The following is a 12,563-nucleotide window of genomic DNA, read 5'->3' as shown; positions in this document are numbered from 1 at the left end:
GCATACTGTCTAAAACTGTACAAGACAAACATAATTTCCAAGTCCTTAAATCTCACCACATGGACCGCACGGAGTACTGAAGAGCAGACAGTATAATATAATGCCCTTTAACAATATACTTGGTAGATTTCTAAAGGAAACAGGCAATTCAATATGTCCTGTATAATGGGTGGATTTATAGCTAATAGCCTAGTACTCGATTTACCAGTTTCATGATCAACTGCCATCACTTGAGTTCCAGGAAGTTTGAAAGTTTCATAAACTACGGTGGCACAGTGTTTGTGTGTACCTTAAAGATAAGCACAAGCAATGGAAGCTCGAAAAGGTGATATGGAGCAGATATTATAACCCTTTCCTTTGACACCACTCTACCTCACCTGCAGTCACTTCACACAGCATCCCAAAGGTCAAATTTTAGAAGGTCAAGCCAAAAGTCACTGTCCTATTTCAAACCCCTTCAACAGCTTTCCAGAGCCATGAAATAAAATCCAATCCTTTCCAGGACCCTTGCGGCTCATATTTATTCATCGCCCTCACCTGACCTCTTTCCACATTCCTGCTGCTCATTAGGATCCAAAAATACTGCCTTCTTTCTGTTCCTCAAACAAGCTGTGCTTGTTTTCACCTCAGGGCCTTGGCACTTGCTTCTCCCTCAAACGCTTGTGATCCTATTGCATGTTCATCCCTATGGTTATTCATCTCTCAGAGAACTCTCCTAATCACACCACCGAGGACAGTGGTGGGCAAACGGCAGCTCGCTAGCCACATGCGACTCGCGAGCCGTGGTTTGCCGCTCTGTTGACTAATGAGTTTGCCGACCACTGACCTAGACTCTCGATTCCAATAGAGCCCCTATCCCAGTGGTCGGCAAACTCATTAGCCAACAGAGCGGCAAACCGCGGCTCGCGAGCCGCAGTTTGCCGACCACTGACCTAGGATATAGCCACCTTAGAACCCTCATTACTAACTCATCACCATTTCATTTCCTTCATAACATGTTCTTCTATCAAATACTATCCCGTTTTCTCCATATGGACTCATCTGTCCTCTCAGCCTCCTCATCCTCTCACCTCTCTGGGCACTCACATTTCTAAAAACAAATAGATAGGCGCACGTAGTCAAAAAATATTTGCTGAATAAATGGAATAACAGAAATTAAAAATGCTTTTGAAGAGCCCTGGCCAGATGGCTCAATTGGTTGGATTATCATCCTGTACACCAGTGGTCAGCAAACTGCGGCTTGCGAGCTGCAGTTTGTCGTTCTGTTGACTAATGAGTTTGCCGACCACTGGGATAGGGGCTTAATCACAAGGAACAACAGCCTGTAATTATTGGAATCGAGAGTCTAGGTCAGTGGTCGGCAAACTCATTAGTCAACAGAGCCGCAGTTTGCCGACCACTGCTGTACACCAAAAGGTTGTAGGTTGATTCCTCGTCAAGGCACATACCCAGTTGCAGGTGCGATCCTCAGTCAGAATGTGTATGGGAAGCAACAAATGATCAATGTTTCTCACATATCTCTCTCTCTCTCTCCCTGCCTCCCTCCCTTCCTCTCTCCCTCTAAAGTCAGTTAAAAACATATCCTCGGGTGAGGATTTTTTTTTAATGCTTTAAGAAGGTTTAAAAACACAGAAAAGCCCTGGCTAGTGTGGCTCAGTTGGTTGAGCATCGTTCCATGCATCAAAAGGTCACCAGATCGATTCCCAGTCAGGGCACATGCCTGGGTTGCAGGCTCAATCCCCAGCAGGGGGAGAGGGAGGTTGTGCAGAAAGCAATCAACCAATGTTTCTCTCTCATTGATGTTCCTCTCTCCCTTTCCCTTCCTCTTAAAAAAAATTTTTTAAAAAGCAAAAAAAAAAAATTACATCTATCTAAGTGAGAAGGCAAAAGTTATCAACTAATATAACCCCAAGTTAGTTTGTTGGCGGTAGTGGGACAAAGACACAGGAAAGAAAAAAATAAAAACAATTTTCAGGTGTCAGGGTAGTATTATGGGTAATTTTTATTGCCTCTTCAATTATTTCCATTTTCACATTTACTAATTCTTCTAAAAGGCATGGCTTTGATCAGAAAAAGCTACTTTAAAAAAATGACAGCACTGAAAGAATACTCAGATTCAGCAGCTCCTGTGGCTGAGACCTACTGTCATGGAAACCCTTGGTTCAAGTCACAAATAGTTCTCTACAATATATGAAAGCCCTCAAAGGAACCAAAAAGGCAAGGGGGTATGGAGCGGACCTGCAGACTGAAGAGATGCTTCAAAATCAGTCAGACTCCTTGGCCTGGGTTACATCCCTGTTCTCACCAAGCTAGAGAAAAAATAGAATATAGTCTATTCTATAAGTCCTATAATAAGCCAAGAACCCTGTAGGATCTACACAAAGGCTAACTATATGTTTTAGGTATATTGTTAAAATCTGTCTCTCAAGTCTCTCTAACACAGCTTCTCTATCCTCCAATATATCTTTTTAATGTAAGTTTTCACTTACACAGAAAGATACACTTATATTTAATGAGTACCCCTTAAAAATATCCCCAAACCCTAAACCCTCTGAATTAGGTCATCTTTTCAGAGAAGAGAGACTCAGACCATAGTCTAATTTAAAATGCTAGTCCCATCTGCAAACCCCAGCAAAAGCTGCAGTTAATAAGTAAGAGCAGAAACAGGCTTGTTCTTAAGCATCTTTTCTCTCAGTCAAGTCCACAATGCTTTCAAATAAAAATTGGCTAACTTCCGTGCACTTAAGATAGATCCAGTCCAGAATAATGTGATTTTCAAAACACTACTATTTGTCCAAACCTTAGCACAGGATTCTCACATCCTTCAGAGGAAGGTTCCAGTCACCCATCACTGAACAAAGGAAGCTCTCACTACACATAAAAAGTGTTAATGGGCCCTAGCCGGCTTGGCTCAGTGGATAAAGCATTGGCCTGCGGACTGAAGGGTCCCGGGTTCGATTCCGGCCAAGGGCACATGCCTGGGTTGCCGGCTCCATCCCCAGTAGGGGACGTGCAGGAGGCAACTAATCAATGATTCTCTCTCATCATTGATGTTTCTATCTCTCTCTCCTCTCTTCCTCTCTGAAATCAATAAAGAAATATATATTTTTTTAAAAAAGTGTAAATGGGACTGAGTCCACATGTGCACGTGCACTCATACAACACACACACACACACACACACGTTAATATTCCTTACGACTGAGGGCCCAGCTCCTGTCAATCTAAGAGAACTCTCTCTTCTATTTACTTATGCAGTGAGCCAAAAATTTGGGGTGAGTCTTCAAGTAAGGTATTTGATAAGTCTCAGCCTGCACGGCTCCAGGCAGATGAGGCAAAGCTAATGTATGACAGCTAACAAGGCTAATCTCAAATCTACAGTGAAGGGAAGCAGAGTCTGTCACACCAAAATATGCCTCTTTGGGATATTATTTTAGGCTGGTTAATTTTAAGAACAGCAGACATAAGCCCGGCCAGCATGTGTGCTCAGTGGGTTGAGTGTCGACCTATGAACCAGGAGGTCACAGTTCTGTTACCAGTCAGGGCACATGCCCAGGTTTCGGGTTCAATCCCCAGTCTGGGGCGTACAGGAGGCAGCTGATCAATGATTCTCTCTCATCATTGATGTTTCTATCTCTCTCTCCCTCTCCCTTCCCTCTCTGAAATCAATAAAAATATATTTTAAAACGAACAGCAGACATGTGAGAAGCTCTGAAAAATAAATAGAAGTTAGCCTTTGTAAAGTAGATTTACATTTTTAAGGGTTATACCAAGGTTACTGAACCCAGGTTTGGTCTGACCAATGGTGCTGTTCCCGCCTCCTACACAAGATGACTTGATATACACGTAAGAGAAACCACCAAAATTGCTTCAATAGCTGATGTTTAGACAATCTCCAGGCCTGATATAAGCCACTAATAGTTTCCAGCCCAGCCGGTATGGCTCAGTGGTTGAGCAACGACCTATGAACCAGGAGGTCACAATTCCATTTCAGGCTCAATCCCCAGGAAGGGGAGTACAGGATGCAGCTAATAAATGATTCTCTCTCATCATTGATGTTTCTATCTCTCCCTCTCCCTTCCTCTCTGAAATCAATAAAAATATATTTTTTTAAAGTTTTCCAGAACACATGATGTCATCAGAGACATTTCAACCTGCAACAGAAGCCTGACATCTTGAAATCTTCGATGGCTGTCCCCTTGGCTCAGAAACTGATTTACAATTTGCTCCAATCATTAACCGTTGTTTTTCTCTTCTTTTATAGAGATGCCTCTTATTAATTACCTGATTGCCTGCTCAATATAGACCTAATGTCAGGAGCTCACCTGCCAGACCACATCCTGAAATGAGAGACAACTGCTTAACTGACCTGACCTAGTCTCAAGATTAAGGCACCTTTAATAAGATATGGAACAATCTACCAGCGTTGCTCCTGGCATGTGAAACTTCTTATTTGAAGTTTCAAAGATGGGACTGGCCAAAACCGGTTTGGCTCAGTGGATAGAGCGTCGGCCTGCGGACTGCAGGGTCCCAGGTTCGATTCCGGTCAAGGGCATGTACCTGGGTTGCGGGCACATCCCCAGTAGGGGTCGTGCAGGAGGCAGCTGATCGATGTCTCTCTCTCATCGATGTTTCTAACTTTCTATCCCTCTCTCTTCCTCTCTGTAAAAAATCAATAAAATATAAAAAAAAAAAAAAAAAAAAAAAAAAAAAAAGATGGGACTGAAGGGGAACAGCGCTTGCCGCTCCCAAAATCTGCCTCTTTGGGATAGTGATTATTTAGACGGGTTAATTTTAAGAGACAGCTGCAGACAGGGGAGAAGCTCTGAAAACGAAGTAGAAGTTACCCTTTGTAAAGAATACTTACATTTGTAAAGGAAATCTCCATTTGTGAGGGTATTTCCCTCACTTTACCAGGCCTGCCTTAACTGTCAAGGCATAATAATATTACACTTGTTTATTGTGCTTTTCCTGGTGACCTCCCATAACTAATTCTCCACCTCCAACATCCTTTGTCCTTAGTTGAAGATGGTATTTAAGGTTATAGCTTCTGCCATTTTGGCAAGTTATTGTTTTCCTGGGTCTTCCCTATACATACAGATGAAATGATACATGTTATTAAAATTTTGTTTCTCTCCTGCTAATCTGCCTCATGTCAATTTATTAGACCAGCCAGAAGAACCAGGAAGGTGTTAAAGAGAAAAACCACAAGCCCCCAAATTGGCCTCACTGGTGCTAAAAACCCATGATACCAAACCTAGATTTAATATCGGGTCCAATTACATTTTTACCCTCACTGGAAAAAATCTTAATCAACCAATCTAGACTTTTCTGGTCAATACCAATGAGGTAATCTGTTACTTAGGCCCTCTATATCCCCCAGAGAAAGAAGCATCTCAGTTATAAAAAGTCATGCAGATGTAAAATACAGCATAGGCAATACAGTCAATAACATTGTAATAACTGTTATGGTGTTAGATGGGTACTAGACTTATGGGGTGATCAGTTCATAGGGTATATGAATGTCTAATCACTATGTTGTACACCTAAAACTAATAGAATATTGCATGTCAACTGTAATTAAAAGATAAATTAATTTTTCATTTAAATAAAGGCCAATCTATATATATAAAAGCCTAATATGCAAAGTGTCCCCTCTGGTGTTCGATCACTTGCTATGATGTGTGCTGACCACCAGGGGGCGGCGCGGAATGAAGGCCCCAGCCAGCAGCTGGCAGCCACTAGGGACCCTACCCATGCACAAATTCCATGCACTGGGCCTCTAGTATAGGAATAAAAAGAAATGTGCATGATAAAAACCCTTTCCATGATCCCCACCCCCAACCCCTTCCAAAGAAAAGATAAAATCTGTTTTCTTTTGCTAATGGCTCCCTTAGCCAATCCTTCTGAATGCCCTTCTGGTTGCTAGATGGGATGTTGCCCCTTCATGAATCCTATATAATAATATTAAAGCTAATATGCAAATTGCCCCCTCCACAGGGAGTTCGACAGGGAGTTCAGCCAGGGGGCAGGGCCGGCCAACTGCCCTCAGCGCCTCCCCCAAGCTAGCCTGGCCTGATCAGCCCCATCAGGGCAGGCTGCCAGACCCCACTCATACATGAATTCATGCGCCAGGCCTCTAGTACTTAATAAAGCCAATTCCATGTTCTGACAAAGGGTAGAAGAAAAATTTTCCTCCCTCAAAACAGTTAAGTACAAACTTTTACCAAAAATCGGAGCTAATTAAGCAAAATGGATTTGCTAGCTGGAGGCTGTTTGACTCCTTCTGGGGAAGGTGTCCATAGAATTCCTGACCCATTGTTGAACTCCTTTTATGTTTGTTTGTTTGTTTGCAAATCCCTCTACCAGTGGGAAATGAAACATGGTGAAAGTAGAAGGGACAAGGGGCATAAGATCATCTCAATATTGCCCCCAGCACCCGGTGCTACAGAATAGTAAGAAGCTAGTAAAATTCCAGGACAAGTGGAATAGGAAAACTAAGAAAGATAGTTCAAGAGCAGTTTGCAGCCACCTATTAATTTCTATCTTCCCTAAACCAAGGACACTTAAGAGTAAATGGGCCCTAGTTGTTTGGCTCAATGGGTAGAGCTTCAGCCTGCGGACTGAAAGGTCCTATGTTTGATTCTGGTCAGGGGCACATGCCCAGATGGCCGGCTCGATCCCCAAGAGGGGACGTGCAGGAGGCAGCTGATCAGATTCTCTCTCATCATTGATGTTTCTATCTCTCCCTCTCCCTTCCTCTCTGAAATCAATAAAAATATTTTTTTAAGAAAAAGAGTAAATGGTTTGCACTTTTCCCCAACCAGAGGGTAAATAGCTTAAATCACCCTACTCATAGAGACAACAGAAATCCAATTAAGTGCTATTTGCCAACCACACCTAAGGACAGACAAATTAAGACACTAGCTCAGCCAGTGTGGCTTAGTGGTTGAACATCTACCCATGAACCAAGAGGTCACGGGTTCAATTCCTGGTCAGGGCATGTGCTGAGGGCTGCGGGCTCGATCCCCAGTGCGGGGAGTGCAGGAGGCAGCTAATCAGTGATTCTCTCTCATCACTGATGTTTCTATCTCTCTCCCTCTCCCTCTCTGAAATCAATAATATATTTATTTTAAAAAGACAATCTCACTTTCATTTTGGCACATCAGCAAATGAATATTCTATTAACTTGCCCTAAGACTTCCCCTAAATCCCTGGTCTTTAAAACTCCTGGAAATAAAAACATATCTCCTAATTTCTAAGGGACCCCATGAGGCTTGCAACTAGGGGAGCAATGGGGAGTGGCAACTCATCCCAAACTAACCCCCTGAACCTTGTCTCCAAGGCCCCCTATTCTCTGACTTCCCGGTGAGCTAAGGCAGCCCAGCCTAGGCTCTCCTGTTGCTTCTCCTATGCTCTTCCTTGTTTCATGCTCCTAAGCATGTTTTTGCTGTGGTCAATAAACTCTTGCTTACTTTTCTGCACTTTGTCTCTTGATTGAAATCTCCTTCAAGAAGACAAGAACCGAGGTCTCCTTGTTAGGGGCAGAAATAGAATATTGGGGACTAGCTACAGACATAAGACATCTTGCTGTTAACCTTGATTGTTCTGATTAAAGAAAGTACATTCTAACCTGGGGTTGTATGCCCCTGGGACCTGGGAGTCAACCTTGGGATGAAATCCATTCTCCTATTATCATGGATTAACAACCTTGTAGCCCAATCAAGTCCCGCCCCAGCCCACATTGCCAGTAATACTCATTTTGCATAACCATTCTTATTTCTTTTGTCTACTTCACCATGGAGGGGTGCAGAATAGATTTTTGGGGATGACCTGCTGCTCTCCCATACTGCCAGCATTATTGAAATAAATGCCATTTATGATTCAACTCTGTCTCTGCTTAATTGGCTCAAGTAGTAACAGGCAGCCCAGACCCATTGGTTGTCCCATTTCATCCTTATCTCCTCTTCTCCCCGGTAACACTAGAACACTGTTTGACACACAGCAGGTACTCAGTAAGTATCTATAGGATGAATCACTGGCACAGGTTGCACTTTGCTATAACTGTATGTGACCTGAGAAACCGAACCAAGGCATGTGCAGAAAAGAGACCAATTCTGCCAGGGTAGGTGGAGGAAGGAAGATTTCCCAGAAGCAAAGAGCAGCTCTTCCCAGAAGGAGCAGCTTTTCACCAGGCAGAGGCTGCCAGAAAGCCATGTGGACAGGGGTATGCCCTAATGGAAGCTGGAGCAGATGGCCCAGCTACTTTCCAATTCAAATTCCTCCCAAGGTTTTATTTCCTGGGGTTTTGTTGTTTCATCACCTCCTTCAAACATTCATCTATAAAGGGGATACATATTCAGGGGTTGTTGTGCTTCTCTACCAGGAAATGAGCTAAAAGAAAACAGCAGGTAACAAAAAATAAATACTGTGGAATGTTTTATTTACTAGTCAGTAAGACTCTTAGACCTTCTGAGAAATATAATCCAAAAACAGTGTCCAAGTCCACTAGAAATAAGCCACTTTACAAACAAATTGCTATCCTTTATTTTTCTTCTCTAAACGGGTTCATGCAAAAACTTCTTGATTCCCGAAAGAAAAAACGAAAGGTAATCTAAACATTTCATAGTCACTTTTTCTTATTCCAAGGAGAAAAAGGGGAGGGAGGGAGGAAGAGGAGATAGAAGTATTTGAAAGAGAATAAAACTGAAATTCAAAATTCAGAACAAAGGCAAGTTAAATGAAAAAGCAAATGAGAATAAGGGAAAAGAGCAAATGGAAATTTTTCAAAACCTCTAAGAAAGAGCAGAAATACGCCCCTTCCCGTCACATTCTTTTTAAAAAATGAAAGAGCCCTGGGTGGTGTGTCTCAGTTGGTTGAGCACTATCCCGTGCACCAACTGGTCACCGGTTTGATTCTTCGTGTGGGGGAAGGGGGAGGCAGCCAACTGATGTCTCTCACCCTTCCTCTCTAAAAATCAGTGAAAACATTTTATAAATAAATAAATAAATAAATAAATAAATAAATAAATAAGGAAAGGGCCGATAAGCCAGCCCCAAGGAGGAAAGGTGTGAAGCCCTTCATGCCAGAAGGAAACAAGTCACAAAGTCAGGTATAGAGAATGCTAAGAAATGGGCTCAATCCCACTCTAGCATTTCCTCCCCTCACTATGCCTCCATCTACCTACCATGGACAAGGGACCTCATCACAAAACCCTTGAGAGCCAGCCTTCCCTCTTACACTGCTCTCCCCCAAAACAGAAAGAACCATCCCAAACTCTGAAATAAAATGCATTTGAATGTGGTATTAAAATTAAAATAGACCTAATTTAAGTAACTATACCTCCCAGAGAAAATTGCAGGTGTAACCAAGGCTCTTCCTTTCAAGAGATGGATGTGAGGGGGGGAGAGGGAGGACGGGAGTATTCTTGAAAATCAAAGTAAAAACTTGCTTTTACTACCAGCTTGACATAATAAACTCTGTCTTTGAGATAGGTAATTCCTACCTTTTCAAACTAATATATGCTTCTGTAGTCAAGATCCCTGGATAATGCCCTGGCCCGTTTGCTCAGTGGATAGAGCACCCGCCTGCGGACTGAAGGGTCCCGGTTTCAATTCTGGTCAAAGGCACAAGCCCAGGTTTCGGGCTCGATCCCCAGTAGGGGGCGTGCAGGAGACAGCCGATCAATGATTCTCTCTCATCACTGATGTTTCTATCCCCCTCTCCCTTCCTCTCTGAAATCAACAAAATAAAATAAAATAAAAAAGATCCCTGGATAATAACCACCTTGGACACTGGGAAGAGAAGCGATAGTCAAGTACCCCTTTTGCAATAACTTTTCATAAAGAAGTTGCTAATTATAAGCATCTGCATCCCAGGAGGGTTACGTACCTCGCTCGCAGCACAACAGCTACCTCTCGCCTTTTAATGCCAGTTAATTAACTCCTGTGAAGGTGGGGTGAAAGGAGAGGGAAGAGGGCTGTCCTGAAAGCCTGGGAGATCCGGCGATATTTATCTCCAAAATCATCACGCAAGCCAAGGGAGGCATTCTCAAAAAGCCAGCTCTATGCAATCTGGATTCAATATGTAATTTATCAGATCTAGTCTCCTACTAGTCTCCTCGCCGCCAGGCCCAGGCTTGGAGAAGGGGGAGTTCGTGGTGAGAATTTACCTTAGCAAATGGCCATGGAACAGACAGGCCTTTCAGAGCCACCCAGGGCTCTGCCGGGAGACCTGAGGCGACACTGAGGGGCTGGAACAGCGCGAGGCTCCGAGCACCGCGGCGCCACAGGTTCCCCAAGCGCGCACCAGCGGACTCCCACAGGTGGGCGGCGCTCGGCGGGGGGGGTGGGGGGGGGCAGGGCCAGAGGAGTGGGCTCCCGGATTGACACGAGGCTTTACCTTAAGGAAACAGGGCCAGAGAGGAGCTTGGCGTAGTCAGCTCCACAGCTCGGTGGTTACCGGCTTTTCCCCAAGGCAGGAGGAGCCGGAGCGGAGAGGAGCGGCGCGCACCGCCCACCCTCCTCCCCGCGGGCGTCGGCCTTCTCTCCGGCGCACGGCCGCGGGCCACCGGCTGCATGCGGCCCGGCACGTAGGAGGCTGCACGACCACACGCGGGCGGGGGATGGGCGCCGGGGGCCCGAGGAGACCCGGCCCCTCTCCGGCCGTTAGCCTCCCCGGCCTAAGCCTAACCCACTTCGGCTCACTCCCGCCCCTCGCCCCCGAACCTCCCTCACCGGTGTTGGCTTTGATGTTCTCACGCAAGAAGTGGCCGCTGGAGAGATGCTGGAGGCCGAAGTTCTGGGCGATCCTCTGGCACACGGTGCCCTTGCCGGAGCCGGGCGGCCCGAGGATGACCGCGCGCAGGAGTTTGGAAGCCATCGCCTTCGCGTGGAGTGGGGCAGCCACGCGCGCTAGCCGGACCGCGGCCTCGGAGACGCACCGGGAACTTTGGTTCTCCTGCGCCGGCTCCTGACACTCTCCGCTCGCGCGGGGACTTGGCGGCCGCCCTGCAGAGAAGGAGAGAGTTATAAGACAGCCCCTCCCTTCAGCCCGCGGCGGGGCGGCTGGAAGGCGGAGTGAGGCGCCACGCTGCACCTCCCCGCCCTCCGCGCCCCAAGCCGGGAGCTGGGAGAAGTCCCCTGTCCCCGCCCCAGGCACCATCAGCCTTGGGGCTCAGAGGTGGGCCGGAGCAGTCCCACCTCGATCCCTCCATCTCGCTCCCCACACCGCATCCGAGTTAGGGGCCGGGCAGCCCGGCATCCTCCAGCCGCACACCGGTGACTCCAGGCGCACCCCTCCCCCGTCGCCCCTCGCACCGGGCGGCCTGGGCGCTGAGCCCCTGCAGGGGTCCTCGCACGTGGGCGGCGTTTAATCCGCGCCTCGGCCCTTCCCTGCGGCTGTCACATCCCCGGGAGTCGCAGTGGCTGCTGCGCCCGCTGCCCGCACTGACAGCGCAGCGCCCACCTCCGCCGCGGGTAGACGGATGCGCTCCCCGCCGCGAGGAGCCGGAGTCCGGCACCTCTCCACCCAAAGCAGCCACATAAACACACACCTCGGCCGGGACGCGGCGCTCCCACAGCTTGCAGCCCAGATCCCGCTGGGCGGTGCCGCCTCTGCCCGCCCCCACTCCGGTCCTGGGCGTCCGCGCGGGGCTCGCGCCTTACGTAAGCCGAGGAGCCCGGCTCCGCGCGAGACGCCGGCCCGCGTCCGCTCCCCTGCCCACCGCGCTGCCACCCCGCCTTCCCGGCCCACGTGCTCCCCAAGACCCAGTAGGGGCTGTAGGGGCGAAGGGAGGTGGGAAGACACAAGAGACAGAAAGCGCTTTCTTGTGGTCGCCTAGGCGCGCGACCTACTGTTCAGGGGAAATAACACAACTTGTTGAGCGCCGACTGTGCGTCAAGTTGGGGGCCAGGTGATTTCCTTAGGCAAGGACCATTCCTGGTCGCGTATGCACAGGTGAGGAAAGGAGCTCTGGCGTGTGGCCATTCATTTCATTCGTTGATTCATTCAACAAACGTTTATCGAGTGCCTACTGTGTGCCAGACACAGGCGCTCAGCATACAGCTGAAAACCAGAGACGGAATTTTGCTCTTGTGGAAGCCACATTCCAGCGGGTGTTTTGAACCCTCATCTGCCTGATTCCAAAACCTAGGCTTTGGGGCAGAAGGAAGGAGGTGGGGTCATCACTCACCTGCGATCAGGATCCTATTGCCAACTGATTCCAGGACTTCAGGGCCCAGCTGTTGACACTGTACTTACAACTAATCAAGTCCAAATGGGTGCTATCTTCTCCCTCTCCTCCCCTCCCCATGCATATCCAAATTCATAGCATCTAAAATCAGCTCCCACCCCACACAGCCTTCATTTCCCCCTTGGACTAGTGTGCTAACTGCCTGCCCATACGGCTCTGGCTTCTGTCAATCCATCCTCACAGCTGCCAGAGACATTGCTAAAGTGCAAATGAATTTCTATTATTTCCCCACCTCTGATATTATGGTCCCTTCAGGATAAAGTAAAAATAGCCAGCAGAGAAAAACAGGTGCCTTCCATATACATTTGCA

The 12,563-nt window shown here is 47.1% G+C and overlaps 1 protein-coding gene across 3 annotated transcripts in view; it reads right to left on the bottom strand.

The window, feature by feature from the left end:
* The window catches only part of AK4 (adenylate kinase 4), a 67,443-nt gene extending 55,704 nt beyond the window's left edge, over nt 1-11,739 (bottom strand). The window contains exons 1-2 of one of the 3 annotated variants that reach the window (XM_080657422.1): nt 11,555-11,739; nt 10,737-11,009 (exon numbers count right to left, since the gene is read on the bottom strand). In XM_080657422.1, coding sequence (XP_080513548.1) covers nt 10,737-10,881 — 145 coding nt within the window. In that variant the 5' untranslated portion in view covers nt 10,882-11,009; nt 11,555-11,739. Of the gene's footprint in view, nt 1-10,736; nt 11,010-11,318 lie in introns of all 3 variants that reach the window. The other 2 variants (XM_080657423.1, XM_080657424.1) reach the window with 2 other exon arrangements.
* Between the last annotated feature and the right edge of the window lie 824 nt (nt 11,740-12,563).

This window comes from Plecotus auritus (assembly GCF_963455305.1).
Source record: "Plecotus auritus genome assembly, chromosome: 2".
NCBI classification, from domain to species: domain Eukaryota; kingdom Metazoa; phylum Chordata; class Mammalia; order Chiroptera; family Vespertilionidae; genus Plecotus; species Plecotus auritus.
The sequence above is the reverse complement of the archived record's forward strand: the minus strand, read 5'-3'. Positions and strand labels throughout refer to the sequence as shown.